The sequence below is a fragment of the Actinia tenebrosa genome, unplaced genomic scaffold (assembly GCF_029948245.1).
Source record: "Actinia tenebrosa isolate PJP-AT-01 unplaced genomic scaffold, QUT_ActTen_1.0 PGA_scaffold9__36_contigs__length_13948895, whole genome shotgun sequence".
Taxonomy (NCBI): domain Eukaryota; kingdom Metazoa; phylum Cnidaria; class Anthozoa; order Actiniaria; family Actiniidae; genus Actinia; species Actinia tenebrosa.
The window spans coordinates 9,396,609-9,421,988 of NW_028292586.1; the positions used below are offsets into that span (position 1 = coordinate 9,396,609).

At 36.3% G+C, this 25,380-nt stretch overlaps 1 protein-coding gene across 1 annotated transcript; it reads right to left on the reverse strand.

The window, feature by feature from the left end:
* Nucleotides 1-3,281: 3,281 nt before the first annotated feature.
* On the reverse strand, nt 3,282-24,829 carry LOC116301097 (uncharacterized). The gene is made up of 25 exons (XM_031710096.2): nt 24,695-24,829; nt 24,438-24,494; nt 23,198-23,344; nt 22,704-22,900; nt 22,127-22,233; nt 21,659-21,883; nt 21,445-21,497; nt 19,663-19,715; nt 18,348-18,437; nt 18,032-18,186; nt 17,492-17,526; nt 17,084-17,194; nt 16,527-16,567; nt 16,037-16,131; nt 15,280-15,635; nt 14,627-14,675; nt 14,260-14,324; nt 14,114-14,190; nt 12,687-12,752; nt 11,880-11,976; nt 11,168-11,210; nt 10,900-10,979; nt 10,567-10,644; nt 9,569-9,646; nt 3,282-3,952 (listed from the first exon to the last, which is right to left on the reverse strand). The coding sequence occupies exons 1-25, from the start codon at nt 24,767-24,769 to the stop codon at nt 3,845-3,847; spliced, it is 2,538 nt and encodes an 845-aa protein (XP_031565956.1). The 5' UTR covers nt 24,770-24,829; the 3' UTR covers nt 3,282-3,844.
* Nucleotides 24,830-25,380: the final 551 nt, after the last annotated feature.

Below are 25,380 nucleotides of genomic sequence, written 5' to 3' on the forward strand. Positions count from 1 at the left end.
GCTGTTCAATCATTTGTTGAAATTTGTTCATTACCCGACAATAAAGACCAGTGCAACCATGAAGGATCTGTCGTATTCGAATATTAGTCATAGGCTTTTTATTTAGCCGATAAAAAAAGAACACTGTTTAATCTTTCATTTGTTATGTCACCGCGTAAGAACTAAAAGCAATAAAACAGCATTTCTTTGGACGAAACCCGCAGATGAGTAGGGAATATCAGATTTTAATACGAGTACAAAATAAAACAATAATGATAACAATAATAAAGAAGTGAAACTAAAGTGTTTAATAAACGTAAACCTTCTAAAAACCTTATCAAATATAAATCTCGAAGGAATTAAAAAACTTAGTTCCGCTATGAAGCAGACATGTAATAACCTGAGTAAAACAATTGCACCGTCTTTAGAACAATCGATAAGAAATAAAAAGCTTTACGTTCTATTCAAGCGCAGCTTTAGTGTACAGCTTGGTTCAGTTTCATTAATTGCATTACAACTGTACAGACACTATCTGACGATGGCATCTGAACGAAGAGAGAAGTCGATCACTTTTGACAACAAAATATCAACCAAACAGCTGAACAATGTTGTGCACAGTAAAGTCAGGATTCAGAATGAAAAAGCAAAACAGCAGGATTCCATCAGGCTTGAAAGAGATCAGTTTGAGAAGCGAATGAATCAAGAAGCGAAAGCTTTCTTGAGGAAAGTTAAGGTACCAACTGCTGTTTCGAATAACACAGGAATAACAATGCATGGCCTCAAACTACCCGAAATTAATAAACCGGGCAGCAAATCAGCCCCTTCATCGCCCTTATTGGAAAGACGAAAGCCTATTAGTAATGATAAAGCCACAAGTGTTCACTCTCCTTCGGAACTACTTCTTCCATCATCTCCGAGAAGGGGTTCAGTTAACAATATTGACTCACTGGCTGCGCCTTCGTCGCCTCTAGTAAATAGAAGAGGTTCCTTTCATGGTAAGACAGATATCAACTCGCCTATGTCATCTCCACTACTTGAACGAAGGCGGATGACTCTTGGATCTATCCCTTCTATGAATGCTGCAAAACCAGGCCCCACAACTAAACATTAAGCTCTTAGGCAGCTTCAACGTATAGATATCATCATTTCCGGTACAACTCCACCACCTTCTCCGCCTCACTGTGCGCTGGAAGAGGAGTTCAAAGCGTTGGAATCATGTCGTTATTTAAGAAGAGGTTCCTTAAAGGAGGATGCCAGTGGTGAAGTTGAACCTAAGTGATTAATTATCTACAAAACAGGGTCCATGTAAAACCTACCTGTTTATTGGATTACTGATATAGACCATTTGTAAGCGGGAAAATGAAGGTTCAAATACCTTTTCACGACTCGGATTCGGATTTTACACAGCGAATATAGAAATAATGACAACTAGAATCTACTATCAATAGATGATGGTTTTCGCATTAACATGCAGGTTAGTCACGTGGTTATCATCGATGGTGAAACAATTTAAAATCAGGAAATTTCAACTGCTTTATTCGCGACTTTAACATCCCCATAATCCTTTGCGTCTTTGGGGGTAACCAGAGGGTAAAAACCCACTTATTTTGCTGAAGGTTGATCGGCAATGTTGAAAATACCTTGTTTGGTATCCAAAGATAAAATGAAGAAGTAAAAAACAGAAAAAGATAGAAGCTTGAAGACGTTTAAGGTAAATTTTAAAAATATTTTCGTAAGTCAATACATTTTCTGTAAGACCAAAACTCTTCATGACCTGTACACGCAAAAATAACTTATAATCTAAACTGATAATCAGTATTGTACAGATAAAAGTAGGTATACAGTATAAATACAGTATAAATTCAATTAAGAAACATTTCAATTTGAGATGGGGATGTGAAAGTCGAGAATGCATGGAGTCTTTGCATCGTCATGTGACGGCAGCCATGTTTGGATGGCAGCAACAATACAAGCTTTTTGCCGGCTATTCATTACTCGATTTGCCAACTAAAGTCAGGGACAAAAGGTAACAGTTGAAAATTTGTATTTATTATTTTTGTTTATAGTTTCAAACAATATTTGGCGTAGAGATGAAACCAAAGTCTCTAGGACGAGCCGATCTTTTAAAAATGGTCTCTTTTTTCAATGTTTGCTCCCTGGAACACCGCATGACTAATTTGCATGTTATCATATGATATATGAGATATGAGATAGCTGGAACGCTCAAGACTGATGCATTGTCTTTTGTTGCAAGATCTTTTTAATAAAATATTATTAGTTTTGTATACTATTTTTCATACAGTTAATAGACATCTATATTATATTTATTATATTATTTTAGTCATGTTTTTCCATAACAAGTTTCAAATTTTTTAAAGGGAATTTCGTTTCCAAATTCACTTGAGTGACAAACTGCAAAGCAATGTTCAAGTCAAGTTGGACCGACTTGTCACTGAATACACCAAAGCTGCCGATACATCCTGCAATTTTTTCTCGAATTGCAACGCAATCTCAATTTTTCCGTTGCATTGCCAGCGTGAGACACGATCTCAGCGTGTATCATGCCACATGACTTTGACGGCAACGATGTCTCGCAACGTAAGAATTGTTGCAGAAAATCAAAAAGTCAAAAAGTTTGAACTTTTCCGTCTGCAACATTTTCGGAATTGCACGCCTAAAAATAGCGAAGACTGAAAATTGCATTCTTTATCACCCATGTTTACTCGCAATGCAATGATCCTATTCAGACTAGCCAATAAGGATTTTATACTGATTTTTACCCAGAAAGTTTATTTCAAACCTTTTTGATATGGTAGACGTTGCAATGTTTTGCTGCAAAAAAAAATGTGAAATTGCGTTGCCAGCGCGAGAAAAAATTGCAGCGTGTATCGTCAGCTTAAAATCTACACGTAAATCAAATCCATTTTCGATATAAAACTTTTTTTTCCATTTAAGACCTTTTTCAGTTTTTTGGTTACTGAAGGAAATGACTAGTGTATAGAGATTACCACATTTTAACAGCTTGATATCATTTTTATTCACGATTTTCCATAACACATCTCGAAGGAGCAAGTGATATCATATGAAAACGAGTGAATAAAAAAGATATCAGGCTCTAAACATGAAATAATTTGTTTATTACACATTCAAGGTCGATAAAATGAAAAAAAAAAAATTCCCAGTTTACCGTGAAGTGATATCGTATCACTTCACTGATATGGTTTTTGTTCACAGCTTTATCACACGGATATCGACCCTTAATTTGTACTAAATATTATTATTAACTGAAATAAGTATGTTAGTTTCTTTTTTTTTTTTTTTTTTTTTTTTGTTTTGAAATGTGTTACAACAAATTTGCGTTAATTGAAAATAAAATTAAAATTAAAATTCTAAAATGCATTTTATTTTACATTACATCATTTTATTTCAAACTGTTTTGTTTTAAAGCGCCCTATAGTATTTTTCGACCAATCACAGGCTGAGCCTAAAAACAGATCCCAAGGTTTGATATGACATTTAGGCCGATTTACATGACATGGTTTTTCTGACGCTGAAGAAAAATCGTACGGCGTATAAATTTGGCCTTTGCGTTTTACGATTGTCACTGCGTAGCACCGGGAAACTAGATGTCTTTTATATAAGAACACGCAAAGAGTTATTACATTTTAAAAATTCAATTGTTGGAGTCGTTAATGGCTAATTTATGCTAATTCATGCTTAAGTCATAGCACTTTATTAGCCATTTCGTGGATGAAGAAAAAACTGGATCGACGAAATAGACGCCATTTTGGAAATATGTCCCTTAGTAAAATAGCCCCAAATTGCATTGGTTTACCAAACTCAACCAAGTGGACTTCGAATATATTCATTCCTTGAATTTTTCCAGGTATTCGCGTAGATATGAAATACAAAGAGGCTGTCGTCTGGCGATATAATTGATCAGTCTCACAGGAACAACTCCACCAAAGTCAACCTAAAAAAGAGTAAAGTTTTTTTTATAGTGTTATTCTGAGGCCAACATTTTTCACTAATTCTATTTTCAATCACTTATGGTTGCTTTTTAAAAATGGTTAACAGTAAAATATAAGATATTTTATTACAAATATAACGATATAATTTTTTTAACAGTCAATTCTTTGTTTCTTTCTTTCTGTCTATCTGTCTGTCTGTCTGTCTTTCTGTCTGTCTGTCTGTCTGTCTGTCTTTCTTTCTTTCTTTCTTTCTTTCTTTCTTTCTATCTATCTATCTATCTATCTATCTATCTATCTATCTATCTATCTATCGATCTATCTAGCTAGCGATCACATCTATCTATCTATTATCATCTATTATCTATCTATCGATCTATCTGTCTTTCTTTCTTTTCTTTCTTTCTTTCTTTCTTTCTTTCTTTCTTTCTTTCTTTCTTTCTTTCTTTCTTTCTTTCTTTCTTTCTTTCTTTCTTTCTTTCTTTCTTTCTATCTCTACCTCTCTCTGTCTGTCTGTTCAGTCTATGCAGACGTGTTCGTAACCGCTCCGTAATCTTCAACATTTTATAAAGCTTTTATCGAATCTTTGTCTCCAAATGGCAAATCTTATTGAGTATTTAAGTTATGATGAAAAGGATAACGATTTCACTTGGCGTGGTACGCAACAAGAACTTAAATCTTTGGTGGATTTTATGTTCGATGTCCAAGAAGGCAGTAATGGCGTCTTTAAAGAAGACAAAGCTCACAACGCAATAACGTATAAAGTGAGTACCGATGACAAGGAATGCTCCGTAAGATTCTACACATCATCACTTAGACTGAAAATCTTTGGGCCAAATCAAGAATGCCTTAGGAATAAGTTTCATGAACTTCTTCCAAGCAAGAATGATGGTCCTGCAGAAAAAGGAGTTGAGCCTTCACAACCGACTGATTCTGAAATTGCCTCATTATTATTCGGTTTACTGACTGACTTGCGTAAAGAAATAAGTTTATTGAAAGACACTTTCCAAAACGGAGAGAACTTTGATATCCAACAAATGAAGAAGGAAAACGATGATTCTCGTAAAATTATCTGTAATCTTCAGGAGGAAATTAAAATTCAAAAACAGCAAGTATGCAAATTACAAGACGAAAAAGCCAGCTTACTAACAGCGTTGAGGCTAGTTACGAAAGAAAACGATCAATGTAAGAACAATGATCAATGCAAGAACAATGATCATACGGAAACTAAACAAGCTACTGTAGTTGATCTTACGACCCCGGAGAGTAGTATGAGTGACACAATGAATGAATCTCATTGTAACTGGAAAAAGGTACAAAGGAAACAAAAAAAGGCCAAGCAACAAAAGACAACACCAAAGAACAAAGCTGAGAACAAGCTACCTACTAATAACCAGGACCATTCGCTTCAGGACAGAAACAAAACTAGTACAGTTATAATTGGAGATTCTATAATATCGAAGCTCGAAGGTTGGAAAATGTCAAGCAAGACAAACAGAGTTAATATAAAACCCTTCCCAGGGGCCACAGTGGAGGATATGGAGGACTATATAAAGCCAATAATCAGAAGGAAACCTAATAATCTTATTGTACATATTGGTACAAATAATCTTAAGTCTGATGAATCTAAGGCCATTGCAGAGAGGATAGTTGGAATCTGCGAATCTGTGGAAAAACAGCTGCCGTCTTGTGAAATAGCGATATCTGAATTAATCATTCGCCAAGACTCGAGTCTCCTTGAAACAGCAAGAAAGGATGTGAACAAATCGCTTAGAGCCTTCTGCAACGAACGGGAATGGGACTATATTTCTCATAATGTAACAGAGAAAGGACTTAACACCAAAGGACTGCATTTAAATCGTGCAGGAATAGGAATCCTTGCGCAAGATTTCAATAAATATCTTAAATCTAAAGCATGATTAAAAGGTAAGGAACCACTAGACGAAACAGATTCCTCTATTCATCCCTCTAGTATTGTCTCAAATACTAATATTGATAAGTCTGACGGTGATAATAGACCTCATTCTATTCCTAATGTTAGAGGTTTTAAAATGGCCTCTTTAAATATAACTAGTCTTGTAGCTCATATAGATGAACTGAGATCATGGGTCATTCAGCAAAATTTTGATCTTCTTTGCATAAATGAGTCAAGGCTCGATCCATCAATCCCAAGTTCAATGGTGAGCATCGAGGGCTATGACATCCATAGGTCTGATAGAAACCGCAATGGAGGGGGAGTTTGTTTATACTTGAAAAAGGGCGTAAATGGGAAAAACCGTAGTGACTTAACTGATGATAAAGTAGAGTCCCTGTGTTTTGAAATCATGAAGCCAAATAGCAAGTCTTTTGCCGTTTTAGCCTGTTATAGGCCTCCTAACTATGATACACGCTCATTTTTCAATATATTTGAAAATGTGTTAACAAAAATAGATTCTGAGTTTAAGGAAATTTATATCTTAGGGGATTTAAACTGTGATTTATTATCTACTAATATTAATCAGCAAACCCGCTATTTGAATACGACTGCTGAATTGTTTCAACTTACGCAGTTAATCACAGAACCAACTAGAGTCACTGAAAAAAGTAAAACCCTCATTGATGTGATCTTAACGAATAGCCCAGATAGGGTAGTCCGAAGTGGAGTGGTTCACATTGGTATCAGTGACCATAGTCTGGTTTATACAATACGGAAAATAGCAATTCCGACAAACAACAATCACTGTAAGATCTCATTTAGATCGGCTAAAAACTTTGACTCCGACAAGTTTCTTATGGATTTAGCAACACTCCCTTGGGATTGTTTGGATAATAAGGAAAGCCCGGATGACATGTGGGACAGATGGAAAGAGTTATTTCTCTCTGTTCTTGACTCGCACGCTCCGATCAAAACAAAACGAATAAGAAACAAGAAGTCTCCCTGGATGACAACTGATTTGAGGAAAGCTATGTACGATAGAGATAAAATGAAACAAAAAGCTACTCAAACGAATTCGAGGGACGACTGGAGTGATTATAAGTCTATTAGAAATCGCGTCAACAACGAGATAAAAGAGCCAAGAAGTCATATTATGAAAATCATTTTGCACAAAATTCAAAAAACTCAAAGGAGGTCTGGAAAGCTATTAATGAAGTCCTCTCACGAAGGACTAAATCTGGCTCTTATGTAACATCTATCAAAACAGGTGATACATCGATGTGTGACTCGAAGGAAATAGCTGAGGTATTCAATTGTCATTTTTCTGAAATTGGGACTAAATTAGCTTGTTTAATTCCCGATGGACCGACTGCTTATAATGATTATCTAATTAGAATTGGCTCAACATTCACCTTACGACACACATCAGTTGATGAACTTATGAAAATCATTAATTCTATTGACGTTAAAAAAGCGACAGGTCTTGACGGTATACCATCTCATTTCATCAAGATTGCTTCACCAGTAATAAGTCAATCACTAGTGAAGCTATTCAATCAATCAGTTGATAAAGGGATTTTCCCTAACGGCTTGAAACTTGCGAAAGTTACGCCAATTCATAAAGCTAATGACAAAGATGATTTGAATAATTACCGTCCCATTTCGGTCTTACCTACTATTGCTAAGATTTTCGAGAGAATAGTTTTTAACCAGTTATATGAGTATCTAAACTCAAATAATTTACTTTCTCAAAAGCAGTCGGGATTTAGACCGCTTCATTCGACTACTACTGCACTCCTAGAAGCCACAACGGAGTGGCTTACCAATATGGATGAAGGTAAATTGAACTGTGTCACTTTCCTAGATTTTAAAAAAGCTTTTGACACAGTAAATCACTCTATACTTCTCCAAAAATTATACTATTATGGGATTGCAGAAGAGTCGATAAAGTGGTTCAAATCTTACCTCACAGATCGTAGTCAGAGATGCTACATAAACCATACCTTATCTAGCTCTAGAACACTCGATTGCGGCATCCCTCAAGGCTCAATCCTTGGGCCATTATTATTTATTATTTACATAAACGATCTGCCAAATAGTGTCAAATTTTCAAATGCTAGAATGTATGCTGATGACACAAGTCTCACCACTTGTGGCACATCACAAAAGACTCTATTTGACGAGGTGAACGCTGATATTTCCAATATTCATAACTGGTTGAAAGCTAACAAACTTAGCTTAAATTCAGCTAAAACAGAGCACATGTTTATTGCTTCTGACGATAAATTGAAAAAAATTACCTCCGAACCACACATATATTTAAATAGCAAACCAATTACTAGAGTCTCTACAGCAAAAACTCTGGGTGTTGTGATTGACGAACGGGTGTCTTGGGTTGCTCATATTGATTACATTTGTAAAAAAATATCCTCTGGATTGAGTGGCATAAGACGAGTCCGCGATTACATCCCCTTGGAGACAGCTATTACCATATATGAGGCTCTCGTTTTACCTGACTATTGTGACGTGGTATGGGATAATTTACCAGTAACGTCTGCTGAAAGATTGCAAAAAATGCAAAATAGAGCTGCAAGAATAATAACAAAAAGCAGCTACGATGTCAGATCTAGTGATATTTTAACTTCTTTAGGCTGGAAAAGCTTACAAAGAAGAAGAAAGGAGCATAAAGCAATAATGATGTTTAAGACTTTAAATGCACTTGCACCAAAATCTGTAAGGGAACTCTTTTATTTTCAAGAAAATACCTACGATTTTCGTGGTAGAGAGAAGTGCTTAAAGTTACCGAAACCCAGCACTGAGTTTTTAAAAAGAGCTCTCTCTTATGACGGTGCAAAAGTGTGGAACTCGTTACCCCAAAGTGTCAGACTGTCCAATAATTTAAAATCTTTTAAGAGGAATCTTTCGTCTGTTGGTCCTTAACACTTTAATTACTATAATATTTTTGGGGGGTAGATGAGAATTTATTTCATAAATCTGTCTATATATTCTTAACGTTATTATTAATTTTTTATATATATTACCTATGAACTCGGTTTTCATGAAAACCAAGTGGACATGATGAAATGGCCCGAGAGGTAAAGAAAAGACAGCGCGCGCGCGCGCGCGCGAGCGCGAGCGAGCGAGCGAGCGAGCGAGCGAGCGAGCGGGCGGGCGGGCGGGCGGGCGGGCGGCGGGCGGGCGGCGGGCGGCGGGCTGGGCGAGCGAGCGAGCGAGCGAGCGAGCGAGCGAGCGAGCGAGCGAGCGAGCGAGCTGAGCGAGCGAGCGAGCGAGCGAGCGAGCGAGCGAGCGAGCGAGCGAGCGAGCGAGCGAGCGACGAGCGAGCGAGCGAGCGAGCGAGCGGGCGGGCGGGCGGGCGGGCGGGCGGGCGGGCGGCGGGGCGGGCGGGCGCGGGGGGGGGCGGCGGGCATCGAGCGCGGAGCGAGCGAGCGAGCAGAGAGCGAGCGAGCGAGCGAGCAGCTAGCTATCTATCTATCTATCTATCTATCTATCTATCTATCTATCTATCTATCTATCTATCTATCTATCTATCTATCTATCTTTCTATCTATCTTTCTTTCTTTCTTTCTTTCTTTCTTTCTTTCTTTCTTTCTTTCTTTCTTTCTTTCTTCTTTCTTCTTTCTTTCTTTCTTTCTTTCTTTCTTTCTTTCTTTCTTTCTTTCTTTCTTTCTTTTTTTCTTAAACATACCTGTGACAAATACGACACCATACTGTATAACTGACCATCCTGAAGAACAGGTTCTATCACCCATCCACTGGCGTACACCTGATAAAAAGTATTTAAAATATACTTATTAGACATGATATATCAGAGAGCTTAAACTGTTGGCTTCTTTGGGATATATTCAGCCTATTCTTGGTTTTCAAAAGCCATAGTCAATCTCGCATTAAAATACAATAACACTGTTCCATAGTCTTGTAAAGCGTACAATACACATATACTGATCAAATTTCAAGGCTGTAAAGAATTACGTCGCGGGGTTAGAGAGTAAACACGAAACAATAGACCGTTTTCTCAAGGCTGCGTGCGCCTCTTAAATTTAAGGAACTTGACGGGCCACGACACCAGAACACGAGTACTATCATGCATTGCTATTATCATCATCGTCATCATCATCATCATCATCATCATTATTATTATTTTTCGATAAGAATTCATAAAATCGATTATTTTCCTCTATAGAACTGGCTTCTCAGTTTTACTGAATTTGCGTTTTTCATTTTTTGTGGCCCGTCAAGTTGGATGTGCACAAATTTGACAAAACGGTCTATTTCTGAAAAAAATGCAAACAGCGGCCATCTTGGTGATCCATGTTAATGCACTGAACAACATGGCTGACGAAACTTCAAAAGCTTAAGATAATGGGATATTCAACTGTTTTACTGAAAAATACTTTAAATAGATATTGTAAACGTGCCTAAGGGAAAATCTTCCAGCTATTGTAAAATTATTCTAATGTTTTCAACGCTATTTAGATACACGTGAAGGTATTGGGTGACACAAACTTAACCTTCATAACTCAGGAACCAAACATCAAAATGACTCGAAATGTTTTCTTGTGATTTACAAGAAAATTTCTTACTTGAGAAATGCCTTATACGTTGTATAGTTTAGATTTTCGTGTTTTGATGACGTCACGTGAAAACCGATTATAAGATATAAGGTATCTACATGATATAAAGTACCTTGCCACGAATAAGATCTTTTACTGGAGGTGATTCTGGAGCGTCAACAGAGACTCCTGCAACAACATAACTCTCCGGCTACAAGCAAAAGTAAGGCAGAAGTCAATGAAAATGCTTTTTCCACCCTATCTAAATAACCCCAGCACTTTCACATCTTTATTCCTTTTTTCCTTTCATTTTTTATCTTATTCTTATCCTTGCTTCATCCCCCGCATAGAATTTTTTTAATCCACTTGTCTTTCCAAGTTTATTTCGCTTTTTGCTTGCTTTTTGGTTCTATTTAATTAGCTTCTCTTTGCTAAAAGGTTGTTTGTTTGTTAGACATTCATTTACCTCGACACGATCAACAGCTAATAAGACGAAGTCTCTGGCCTGTTTGACAAAACACTGAGCAGTCTCATGATGCAGATACACTAGCAATGCGAAAAAAAAAATAGGGATAACAAAATATTATAAAAGTATAAACACATTGACAATTGACTAGAAAATGTGACATAATACGCTAAATTTGTGTTTGGTTATAAAAGGCGAAGTGTTTTAAATATAAAGTTTATAAAGTTTAATTTTTGCGACCGAAGTCATCAACAAAATAAATACTTACGGAGTTTTGAGGATTCGTCAATTTGCTTAAGGATTTTCGTTTTCTGTGTGAAAAAAACAAAACAGTTAGTAGGTTTCTTGATTTTTGACATGAAATGACACAAATTCATTGAGTTTGTAATTGTATGGATTGTTTATTATATCCAAGGCTGCATGTAGCTATTTCTAGTAAAGGTCAGTGAAGGTTTTGTTGCATGTTGCATGTAGCATGTTGTTTTCCAAGCTTGAAATGTATCATATTCATGTGAGTACAGTTGTTTGTTGGTTTTCTTCTGTGCTTCGAGGGTTTTTGTCCGTGTTCTCCGGTTTTCCTTCCTCCATAAAAATCAACTCCTAAATTCCAATCCCATCATGGAACGAGGGCCACAGGTTTGTTAACCACTGGCTATGAAGTGCTACCCTCGTAAAAATGAGAACGGTTATGACCTTTCACTGACTGGATTCACATCGCCCATAGTGTATTTCGGGGGTTAGTAGCAACATGAAATAAACCATTCATCAACCTTTTTTTGAAATTCCTGTATTCGAATACTTGCCCCAAAGAACAGAATAGCGTACCAGGTAACGATCCTCTTCTCTTAACTATATCAAATTCAGGTTAAGAAAAGGAAGGGAGAAAATGGAAACGGCGTTACATCCCTTCCTAAGGATGCGAATAAAAGGATTCGAGCCCACAGCTTTCCATGCACAAAATAAGATAGCCATGCACAAACCTTTAGAGTCTTGTCATATACGTGTCTAGTCATGTGGTTCTTCACAGCATTCCAAACATTTGTAGGACTGGTTTTAATCATACCTTTACCAAGAAAACTAGAAACAAAGCTGAGTCATTATCAAGTATACTTTACCATCAGGGCTTCTGACAGAATACGTTATTTATTGCCAACAAGCAAAACAAATTACGCTAAATAGCGACGAGCCGGCTCCATCTTGAAAATTACTAGTTACCAGTACCTTTCAAGATTTCTAACTAAAGCCGCCTTGTATTTTTAACAAAAACAAGATGGCGTATGAATAAATCGAGTTTTAAACTATAAAAATTCCTTTTTGACCAAAATCGAGGGATTTACGATACATTTTCTTCTTGATCGTTGAGTTTTCTTTAGATTTGGACGAATTATGCGGAACGGGGTGAATTATGCGGATCCACACCTTGCATTCCGTCAAAAACCCTGTACAAATCTTATAATATAGCTTATCCTACAAAATTTCGAGACAAAAAAAACGACAGAGTTTAAGGTGATTTTATGTTAACACTTCAGTCTGTAGACCTACTATACTGACTATGGAAACCACCTTTTGTTTAAGAAAGTAACCTTTCAATCTTTCGATCAATATTTTGGGAAAAAATGGAGGCTTATTTCCTTTCCTAAAACTCCGGGATCCTGTTCTCGCGTCGTTGCCCTTCAAGTTTCTTTAAATTTTAAAATGGCGTATATACATGATACATATAGGTCAAGTGGTGATGAAGGAGGGGAACACAATCTTGAATAGAAAGTCTCAAAAAAAAAAAAATTCACCTGTGTATTTTTTCTCCAGGATTTATTTTTCGTAGAATAACAACGTCCCTTTCGATACTTTGATAACTAAAGAAAAAGAAAGAAAACAAAGAGAAAGAGAGAGAAATATAAAATAATGTTATTTTAACGAGCTATTTTCTACAGATAATTGAAAAGCAAAAAATAAGTTAACTTCGTACAGGCAAGGTTTCCACGCCATCAGAACCTCCACTAAGTATAGCGGATGTTTCAAAGTATGAAGTAAAATGAAACGGAAAAGTGATAGGTCACAGAATTGTACATTGCTCTATCTACTCTAGTCTCCCTCACATCCGTTAGGGAGCGTTGCGTGACGACCGACACTAAAAACGGATGCGAGGGAGACTATATCTACTCAGTACACAGGCAGCCCAAACAAGGTTCCTGTGTATGGTTTATAAGGGAATGTATGGGAGTTATGATAAAGTTACGAAAATAAAATGTTTCACTCAACAATTTGCTTCAAAACTTGTTGCAGTCGTTGCTTTTTCTTTGTTCAGTCTTCTGGCGAAGTTTCAGCGCGATTTGAGGCCGTTTAGTGGGTTTTTTCAAAATCCGCTCTTCTCTACCTAAATAATGGGAAGGCTGGAGACTTAGCACCCGATATCGACTACATCACGCTAGAAAATCCAAAAAAAATCTCTCTCTCTCTCCCCTTGAACCGCAATAAAAATGCCACATGTCAAAGGAACGATAATTTTTCTAACATAATATGTATTCTGAATGCCACCACGCCAAATATTTCCAGAAAAATCCTGGCTTAAAGTCGAATAGTTGACTTCTTCTACAGCGTGTGATCGATGGTGTTCATACTGCATTCTGATTGGCCGAACGTGATACCAAGCTCGAAGCAAATTCCCCTTCCCCGACAGACTTGGGTTTGTTGCCAATCGGAATGCAGTATGTAAGGTGACCCGCTCACGCTTTACAACGGCCGTTTGAACACCATCGATCACACGCTGTAGAAGAATTCAACTATTCGACTTTAAGCCAGGATTTTTCTGGAAATATTTGGCGTGGTGGCATTCAGAATACATGTTATGTTAGAGAAATTATCGTTCCTTTGACATGTGGCATTTTTATTGCGGTTCAAGGGGAGAGAGAGAGATTTTTTTTGGATTTTCTAGCGTGATGTAGTCGATATCGGGTGCTAAGTCTCCAGCCTTCCCATTATTTAGGTAGAGAAGAGCGGATTTTGAAAAAACCCACTAAACGGCCTCAAATCGCGCTGAAACTTCGCCAGAAGACTGGACAAGGAAAAAGCAACGACTGCAACAAGTTTTGAAGCAAATTGTTGAGTGAAACATTTTATTTTCGTAACTTTATCATAACTCCCATACATTCCCTTATAAACCATACACAGGAACCTTGTTTGGGCTGCCTGTGCTCAGTATTACAAACATACTCACCTCCATTCACCTTCCTTACTAGATTGTTGACCAGGATCTTCAGACATTGAAATTTCTGCTTTGGACGCCAAAAGCACCTACAGCGAACAAGTCATATAGTAAAACACGATTACCGAATAAGATATGGAAACAATTTGGACAATTACCTCTCCTATGAGTGTAGCAGCAATCTGGTTTCCTAGAGTCTTGTAGTCTATTTGATGTCTGTCAACTGTAAGCAAACAGAAAACTAATCTCAAAAAAAGGTCATATGGTCGCTTGAACTCAACTTCTTGGTACAACAACTATCGTATCACACAACGAGGACCAGCTCACTAATAAACCAAGTAACGAATATTTGATAGATAAAACATGAAAAGAAACCAATGATTGCAGTTTGTATGCAAATGGCGTGCGAACGTTTCCCCTGCTAAAATATGCAAATGTTTTTTTTAGTTCATCAATGTATCTAAACGAATAGGTCAGTTTCAGTACACGTCAGAAAGTTCTATTATATCTAAAGCGACGACATACCGAAAGGAAGGTTCATGTTTTCTTCATTAATTTGGGCTCCACTAACTTCCTGTAAAACAAGTAAATATTGCATGTAATCTTGCTTAATCTTGCTTTAATATTCATTAACAAGTCTTATGACAAGTCAGTCCTGGTTTTCAGTACAGCTTATATATACAGTTCGAATTCCAAATGCATATACACCTAATTGAAAAAACGTCGGATTCAAAAAAAGGTTATATCATCAAAGCTAAGACCTAAGGGGAGCATGGGAAGACAAACAATTATGCTAATTTCATGCGTACTGCAGTTTTCCCTTTCTGTGCACATTTTATGCATCATGGCTTTGGCATGTTGTTAATCTAGGTCGACCGACTTTGCTCTACTGTGCATTTTTACATGTATATATGCAAATATAATACACATTTCGGAGTACCCAAAATCCTTTTCGGTCTTAGCTTTGATGATATGACCTTCTCGAACCCGACTAGGTTTTTTCAATTAGGTGAATGATCACATAACATACAATATATCTAAGAGTCATAAAGACACATGTACCGAATACTTGTAGCATAGTTAACTGTGCTTGTACACATTGAAGTATACACATTGTGGATTTGAGTTATTAATTAGAACTGAAATAGTATAGTTGCTCCAGTAATTCACAAACATACCACACTTCGTTCTTCTGCTTGATCGTTCTCTATCGATACATCTGTCAGAGATTTTTCGTCGGCCGTTCTCCTGCTCTCAAGAGACTCCATACTTTCGAGAATCTTATTGTAGAGTCTTGGAGATTTGTTTGAATTTTGACGCTGACTTCCTAGCTGTCCGTTTTCTTTCATTTCTCTCATTTTCATCAGCTCGACCCACAGATCAACTCCTTGTTTCTGTAGAACAGACATTTCTTCCTTGTCTGTAGCCTGTTTTTTCTCGTTATTGTACAAAGTTTCTAGTTTCTCACGAAGGACTGCTATAGCTTGAGGCTGAGACTGAGTCACTCGATTAACTAACCTAGGAGGCAGGTTTCCTATAGAAACAAACGAAAATGTAAACATAACTATAGTCTAACTAGGACTTTAGGTTTTTTTCCAGTCTACTTTAGAAGAGATGTGTGCCCCAGTAAAAATGAGTTGTGGCTGATAGAGTTGAATCGAGAAAGTTGACCTTTTTCCAACCAGGAATGCCTCTGATATTCGGGGATGTATATGCGTAACAAATTATACTGTGTGTTTCTGTGATAAACACCCTAAACTGATACCCTAGATCTGCTGCTGGGTGTATCTTTTTTTTTTTGGATATAATAATGTGTGCCCATTTTGAGAGATGTTTACAGAATAGTGCTGCATTCATTGTGGTATGGAGTTGACGGGCAACATCTCTAGTACAGGGACTTGAACTGTGCTACAAAATATCATCATGGTGCCTCACCTTTCAAATCTACTCGTGAAATATAGGTGACTTGACAGCAAGGAGGATCAGAACTAACCTCTCTCACAAAGAACCCTCCGCACAGTATTTCACCTCTGGATAAAAGCAATAAAACGAGTAATTCAGGGGGGAAATACAGCAGCAATAAAACTAAAAAAAAAAAAAAAAAAAACACAGAGAAAAACCACCACCAAACTTTCAAAGAACACTCAATCAGTCATTAAATGTAGCTTTTTCAAAAACAGTACCAATAAACGAATCAAGGTATAATAATAGTCAGGAGAATTGGCGAAACTTCAATTAAAACTGATGAAACAGTCGATCAATCGCGGTCATCGGTCTTTACTATGCTTAACAGTCATTGAAGCAGAGGTTGGAATGATCGGACGGTTACTGTAGCTAATTAGGCAAAATCCTTCATTCGAGGAATGAAATGGAAAACAGAAGCAAAAATGTAGTTGACAAGTCTCCTGTTACATGTATCCCTTACCGAACAAGTCCTTTCTTTGGTCCACAATTAGAATCATCGCACTGAAAATTGAATTTAAAAAAAACAAAAACAAAACAAAAAAAAAAAAAAAAACAAGACAAAAAACAAACAAAAAAACAAAAAAAAACAACAAGTAAATCAACATCTGCACAGGAATCACAGGATGCAATATAACCTCGACTGTGTTTGGGAAAAAGGGACAACAATTGATAACCGAAAAAAAACCATCATCATCTATTATCTCCGAGTTGAGGCTGACGTGCGTGGCGCAATACTTTTGCCTTTACACTGTGGTCTTAACTCTCCTAGTCTTCTACTAAGACGTCCTTATGGTCGAGTAGGTTTTACTTGATTGTGTAATGGTGGCAGAACGTGGAGCAACCGTCAAAGAACAGCCTCTTTATATTTCTGGCGTATTATTGGAAGGGGTTTTAAGTTCCAAAGAGGGTGTATTTTTGGTGGGGATTCAGGGGGTGCGTATTTTAGGTGGTTTATGCCTATTTCAGTGATGAATGCGGAATACCCAACCCATTTGCTTAAACATTTAAAAAACTTACGCCAGCAGCTGCCACTACATAAAGCCCTTCATTGACTTCCCTCAGAGCGACAAGATTAACAAAGTCTCGCCCAGTAGTTGGCCAAACAGCTTTGTATTCCATCCATACAATCTATTCATAGATAAACAAACAATACTCAAGGAATTGCTAAAAGCACATCCAACCAAGTGGAAATGGTCATCAACAATATGGCAAATCATAAAATACTAAAATGGAAATTCAAAACATTTCATGTTATTTTCTATACAAACTGAAATGACGAGGCCGGTTGGGCGAAATATATTTCATCAGAAAAGAACAACACAAGAGTTCATAGTGTACAAACTGATCGATAGAGACATTGAAGATATGAGGCAAATAAACAAGATATAATTAGAAATTTAGTGAATTAACAAAAATGTGCATTACTCTGGTAAGTCCATCTAGCTGTTTAACGACTTCACCTGCAAATACAAGGTAAGTAGTTATCATACGATACGATGCGATACGATAATCTTTATTTACAGAGGCGCACGCAATTACACAGTCCATAGTTAATAGAGGGGAACTGGTTAAGTTCTCCTCTATTAACTATGCACAGTCTAACTAACGCCCCTCATGCTATATCATGCTACCGGCTTCGACAGATCAAACAGATTATATTTGCTTAGTCGTTCGTTTTGCACACCATATATCACTCAAAGCAAGCGCCTACTGGTTTTCAAAAATCAAAGCGCATAGGCTAAGGATCTCGGAAGCTTCAACACCAGAAAGAAGAACAAACATTAACACGAGAAATAGAGAGAGAAAAAACGTGCAGCCAATGTGAAGTAAAGTCGAAAATAAGCTATTACAATCGAGTATAAATTGGCTAAGCTAAAAGTGGTCTATTTGTCACAAGTTAAAACAATGTTGTGCGTTCACACCCAGATGCAAACGATATCTGAAACAACAGAATATTACACCCACCTTTTAAAAACATGTCATCCCACTGTCCTCTATATTCTAAATTGAATGCATAAGCAAGTACATAATGAATAGGAACGTTTACCAATCCGACACCCTTCAGTGTGTCAAATGGCTTTTCTCCTGGTTGAGCTATTCTTTTAGTGATCTCTACATCCCTACAAATCAAAGCAATAGACGAAAAGAAAACATGTATTAGTCCTTAACCCACAGTGCAGCACGAAAACAAATATTATCGCCGATTCTACTGCATTGTTATTTAGTTATACCTATAATTCCATTGATGGGATCAATGCATCGAACAACCAAAGGTACTCACTTTATGTTTCCAATCAGTGACCAGCCATCTGCGCCAGTTTTTCCATTATATGCCTTCATTGAAATCTCTAGTATTTCCTTTACCCGAACACTTATAAATGATAAAATAACAAAATGAAAACAGCTGTTAATAGTTAACGTTTCAAACTTTTTCAGATCATGTAATTCATTAGTTCAATGAAAATGAAATACTGCCTCTGAAGAACACAGTATTACAAGGGCGGATCCAGGGTTTTTTTGAAGGGGGGGTCTCAGGGGTAAATTTTGTGGGCAAAGGAATCCCAGTCGCATTTTTACCACAGGAAGCCCATTTGACCTCAGGAATGACAGGGGGGGTCGCGACCCCCCGACCCTCCCCCTGGATCCTCCCTTGTATTACACACTGTACAGTCATTCGATTGACAGAATTGACACGTAGTTATTTCTTCTTTTCTATGAATGAAAAGAAGAATTGTCTCTGTGTTTAAATCATGACAATGTATCTATTTATTTATTATCATTTTTTTGCTATCCAAGGTGCAAATATATGATGATGGCAGGTTGTAGATTATCTCCACACTCAAACTAGCTTACCCTACTGACAATGATTTTGGGGTGTTATTTTTACAAATTTGACCCTTTTAAGGTGAAATCATAACTTTTCTATGGAATATTCCATAATATGTAGAACACTCAAGTTAATGGGACCCAGAAAGCACTAGAGTGAGAGAGACTCTTACAGGACCTCTCTGAAAAACACCTCGGTGATAAGAGCTTCCTGTTTAAACATTGTTATTCTTATCTAGTAGGTAATGTTCTTGCTTATTCACAATGTTTTTTAAACCATTTGTAAATATATAGACTAGTATTTTGTTGTAGGGTTATGCTAGCCTTCAATCAGGCTTGTTAGTTATACCCATCATTTCATGTGTTAGTTAAGTTAACTTGTGTTATGGCCCCTGGGGGGGGTCGGGGGGGTACTCTTGCATGTTTAGGGTAGGGAGGTGCCACTGAGCCCTCTGAACCCTGACCCTGTTCCAGAGCAAGATCCCTAAAAACCCTGTTCCAGAGAGGAGAGAGCATGATTTATACCCTGTTCCAGAGCGAGCGAGATTTTATATACCATGTTCCAGAGTAGAATCACTGAAAACCATACCCTGTTTGGCAGGGGAGTACCCCCCCCCCCCCCCCCCCCCCGGGTTATGGCCACGATATTGTGTAGGATTGTATGAAATCTTGACGTAACTAACCCTTTTTAGCTACTAAAAGAACTATCAATAAATTATTTTTTTAATTGTTAATTAATGAAATTTAGCATTCATCAAAAGCTCACTTACTCATTTGAAATCTTTTTATCAGTATCAGACATGGAAACATGAGTGAATTCTCCCTAAAAATATAAACATAATGCAATTACTTTCTGAAGGGAATCAATTATTTTATCTTGATTATACAGCTTCTCATTCATCCCATATAGGTAACTGTCTAATTATTTTCTTAATTGGACAGGTCTTGTTGATATGGGATTAATTAGGCAGCTATATGATTAATAGGTAACGGGATTTCATGCTTCCCAATCAAGAAATAATAAAACTCGAATAGTTCCTCTGACTGCCAAATTGGACTTGGCTATCTAGTCGGCCTCAATTATGTCAGTCCTCGGAATTTTCCTTGTCCAATTATTTCTTAATTGGACAGCATGGAGTCCTATTACATATACTAATCCTTACATCAAGTGTATTTTTCTTAACTCTGATATAAGTTACTTGTAACTTTCCATTTGGAAGAGGAAACGAAAATATCTATTTCCTATCACCTAACCCCAAACAAACTTTAAGCACAGCCAACCCATGCCAAGCAGTGAAAAAAAAACAAAAAACAAATGGGCAACATGTGGGGTGTGGGGGGGGGGGGGGGGGGTGGACAGAAATTTTTAGAGGCTTAAGGACGTTCCTGAGCATTGTTCGTGCTCATCCTTCCTACGCAAGAATTTAGTGAGCTCGCGCTCATCTTGATGACGTCATTCCACTGTACATGTATTTATGAGCAAAATATCATGAAAACATCTTAAATCTCTGATAGCTCTAAAATATAATTGGGACCCCTTTTTTTATTTTGTTTTCTGAAAGTAATATAAAATTTAAAACATTTGACGATGGGATCAAATCAAAATACATATATTGTGCATAATTGGAATAGAATTTCACATAGCATGAAGGCTTCAAGTCCACACTTGTAGCCCAATAACATTTTAAGTAACTACTTATTTGATTATAATTTCTAGAGTTCTTTGAAAAATAGGGACGATCCATTTATTTTTTTTCAGTAAAATATGGCTTATTTTTGATAGCTTTCCATAATGTCTAGGTTGTTTGCTCTTTTTTTTTTTTTTTTTTACCATAAAAAGAGTGAACTTCCAGGCATTCCGATGGCTAGATGAAGACAGGGAACCACATTTTTTATTTGCTTATTTATCTTTTAGTATGATGTACTTTAATCATGCAAAAATTGAAAAAAATCTGATGATGGGAAGTTTTGCCCATGAACGTCCTTAAGATAATACTGTATAGCATTGTCAAATACACTGGATTTGACCATAGTTCCCGTCTATTAACTATGATTTGACCAATTTTTTGATCCCTGGAAACAATTCAACATGATCAAGTTTCAAGTTTTACTCCTATAACCCACTGATCACTTTTAAAAAAAACTGCATAGCATGATACCATAAACAGAACATTTAATCTATAAAACTGTATTTGCAAAAGACTCCATCTTAGGAATAAAACACAATTTTCCATGCTCCGTTCATTAACTGTACTGCACAAGAAAAGTGATGTAAGAATGACACTTCTTTTAGTACTTCATGTGTGCAATATAACTGAATGCAACATGCAAAGTGACGTAAGCTAAGGGAAGCATGGAAACAAGTTATTTCATTTGTTTTATTATATAGAAAAAATCTTCTACAGTTTTCGATGCTAATTTCTTACACTTCCTTGCAAATTTTCCTGCATGCTTTAATCACTAAAGAGAGCGCAGTGCTCTAGGAATCATAGCATGCATATTATCGATTAAGCTGTCATACAATTAATGAAAATACATTCTTGCCAACTCACCACTTCTTGCATTTTGTATTCCCTTATTGGTTTGGAGACTGGATCAGTAGTTTCTATGAAAAAGAAAAAGTTGGGAAAATGCTAAACCAATCATATGGCATTTTATTATTCATATGTTTCTTATATTCAACATAATTGATAATGCCATATCCACTATATAACATATTATGCTGTTTTTCCTCACAATTAGTAATAAATGTTAAAAACTATTTACCAGAACACTTTGTGTTATTTGCCTCAAGTGGTTTCTCAGCACTACTTTCCACCAGGACATCACCATTAGGGACAACCCTATCATTTGGCACTGAGGCCTTCACAAAGAAATCTTTTAGGCCTGCAACACGAGCCGACGTTAACATCTTTATTTGTGAAGTAGAAATGCCTGGAAATGAGGGAGCTGTTACCATGGAAACCAAGCATTGAGACACTTCTGATTTATCTGCAAAGCAAATTATCCAATATTGGATTTAAAACTCTTATTAAGATAAAATCAATAGTAGTTGCTGTTATTTTCAGCATTAATTGTCCATAATTTAAAAATATATAAATGGGTATTCTGATTGAAGCATTTGGGATACTGAGCAGGAGTAAGAGTGACAGCATATTAGAGCTCAGTCATTTTATAAACTTATTGAATATGAGATAGGTATTAATGAGTAATTGATAGAACTACAAGATCTACCTTGAGCAACAGGTAGAATAATAACACCACACCACAACAATCCTGAACTGGGAATGGTTTGCTGCATAGATGATGTAAAAACCCATCCTTCATTTGCATTCCAGTGCCTTAAAAACACATGAATAAAAGTCAAACTGTCATCAAGATAATACCAATGATAATTTCTCACATGATAGCTACATTTATTATTACATTTACATAAAATATTAAACAATTTATGGTGCTTAACAATTCAAATATCAATATCTAAAATCAACTGTGGCTATAAAAAAGATGACCCACAGCTATTTCCAAACAGTAAATGTTTTATCTGTTTAAAAGAAAGTGGTCACATATATCTTAACATATTGGATGATAGAATTATATTAAGTAGTACATGACATCATTGATGTTCAACCAACCTATGTATATAATGTTAACTTTTTTTAATGTCACCTAGCTGAGACTCATAGTTTCTCACTTATGAGAAATGTCTTTTTGCTTATTGTTAATTCTGAATGTAACAATAAAGCAACTATGATCCATGTTTAATTATTAATATTAGTTCGCAAGACAGCTAGAGCATACATGTATATACCTAGAACATATTGCATTGGTATCAATGCCAAACAGATCCATCAGTTTTCTAGTCGATTTTTCTACTAGTCCTGCAGATGTAGCTGGAAGGACAGACACAACATCATGATTGATTGAGACAGTCACTTGTGATACTTGCTTTACACAGGGATCCCACTCTGTGATGCATCTCAAATCTTTTATTGAAGTCAGAATTTCCTAAACAGCAATAAATAAAAATAAAAATGAAAGCAATCAGTTGACTATTCTATATTTGCACACTGCAGCATAGCCACAAGCTTGGATTAATTTGACAAAATAATTGTCAGTGAATTATTCTGTTATATCAACCAACATAGCATCCATGACTCGTTATTTCACTCCCTTGGGAATAATTGAAAACCAGCAATAACAACAACTGCAGGAATATTATGTTCAGATCAGCTCTTAGAATGTTTCTTCATTTTTTCCTTAATTCCTTTCTTCTATCGGGATTCCCCCTCCTTTGAGTTATACCTGTAATGAAGCAGAGACTAGAGCAGAGCATCCATAAACAAGTCCAGAATACCAGGAATCGTTAGAGTTAATCTCTTTCTTCCACACCCTTAAACCATTATCAACAGTCAAAAGATTCCATCCTTTGGCATGGGAAGCAGGAGCAATCTGTTAAACAAAGAAAAATGATTTTCCCAAACTTATTCCTATTTCATAAGCTCAATAACAAATCAGATCATAATAATTATTGATCCTGCTATTTGCTACTTGATCAGAGTCAGGAGGCCAACTGATCCCAAGTGAAATCTTTTGTATCTTAAATTGCATTTTCATATACATATATATATACTTTAAAATATCAAATTATTTCAGTACAAATGAATGTCTACAGGTATCAAAGAAGGAATTTTTGAATTGAGATGGGGCAGAACTGATATAACTGGCAGAACTGACAAATGTTTTATCAGTAGGTTTTTCTGCAGATAATTACATTAATGATGTAAAGCTGCTTGTAGGGGTGACATGATTTTAAAAAATTAGCGGCATTTTGAGTGCAAGGAAAACGTTGCAGAGTGTCTATAGACAGAGCTATATGAGCAACAATTAAGTGTGTGGTTTTGCCAAACAAAATTCAAAGAATTTAATTTCTAGATACTCTTTTTTGGCAATTTACAGCTGTGGCACGGCTTGCACAAGACTATGATTGTGTGATTTTCACTGAGTGTTGGTGATATTAAGAAAACATGTCTCTTGTGCAAGAAAAATATTGCTAATGTAGTTGGCCAAATGGCTTACAGTTCACTCAAGGTCACAGCAGAGATCAAACTATCCGTTCACTTTTTTAAGGAGACGAAATGGTTATTCTCATCATTGTCAAAAAAAAGATTTAGTTTTCGCATGATGTCATAAATTATCAAGAAGTTTTGACCATCACCTGCCTCAGTCTGGAGATTGTTGATATATCATGATCAAACTCATCTAATAATAATAATTTATTAGGCTGAAATGGTTCAAAGTATGATCATGATGACAGGTGTTGATGGAAAATCAGTGCCTTGTACATTGGACCTTTACAAATATAATAACACCTCAGTATGCTGTATTTTCTTAAGGATATCTAGCACCAAGAATATTCCAGTATGATTGAACATTTGATTAAAAAAAGGTTTAATGTATTGAACACCCACAAACCAAATCTTATAAAATAATAATAATAACAATATAGAACAAAAATGTAAGTTAAGACGATTGCTACAAGTACCTTCCTGACGAAGCTTATTTTCTGCTGTACTGATACGGAATCATTATACTTTGCCTGCTGTGTAAAAAAACATACCACCTTATTCTAATTAATCCAACAAATTAAACAATTAAACAAATAGTGATGCTAGTAAGCTTTCTTTAGAATGATGAAGTTCTTGATGTACAGTCCTGATTGACTTGACATCTTTGCCTCATATGAGATAAACATGGATCAAACTAATATTAATGGCTTTTCCAATATCATTATTTCCTTACCTTTCTATACAAATATATAAAGGAGAAAACAAAAACACAGATGAGCCCAAAAATGCTCATAATAAGAAGCCACATCTTCAAATATTTTCTGCACAATCTCTAGGTACTGAATGACCTGTTTGATCACGACACGGGAACAAGAGCCCGCGATAGTCACGTGCTGACTGAACTTTGTTATGGTGACTCGATTGGACTTCCGGCTGCTTTCAACTTCTAATTGCGATACAGGTATCCCAAACTCTATAATCAGGGATTGAAATTTCAAATAAAATCATGGACTATATTAGCAACATTATTTCGAGAGGAAATATACCGGCTGAACGCAGGCTAGGACTATACGTGTCCAATTCAACTTGTCTAGTAAAACCAACGCAAACTGATTCATCATAAAAGCCTTATATCTTTACTGATCATAGTCAATAAATTCCTATTTTTCTACTCTTACTTTTCGCAAAATAATTTTTCAAGGGACTTTTTAATTTTTCAAATGACGTAAACACATAGTTGAATAAATTGAATTAACTCCTACAAAGAGTCGAGAATACAGCAGCTAGGAAGATAATCCACTAACAAACTGAAAACTTGCATATTCTAAAAAAACCACACATATAAGATGATCGCCTGTAAATAAGTTTCCAATGTTGCATTGATGATTTCCAATTCGCATGATGAAAGAAGATAAGTCT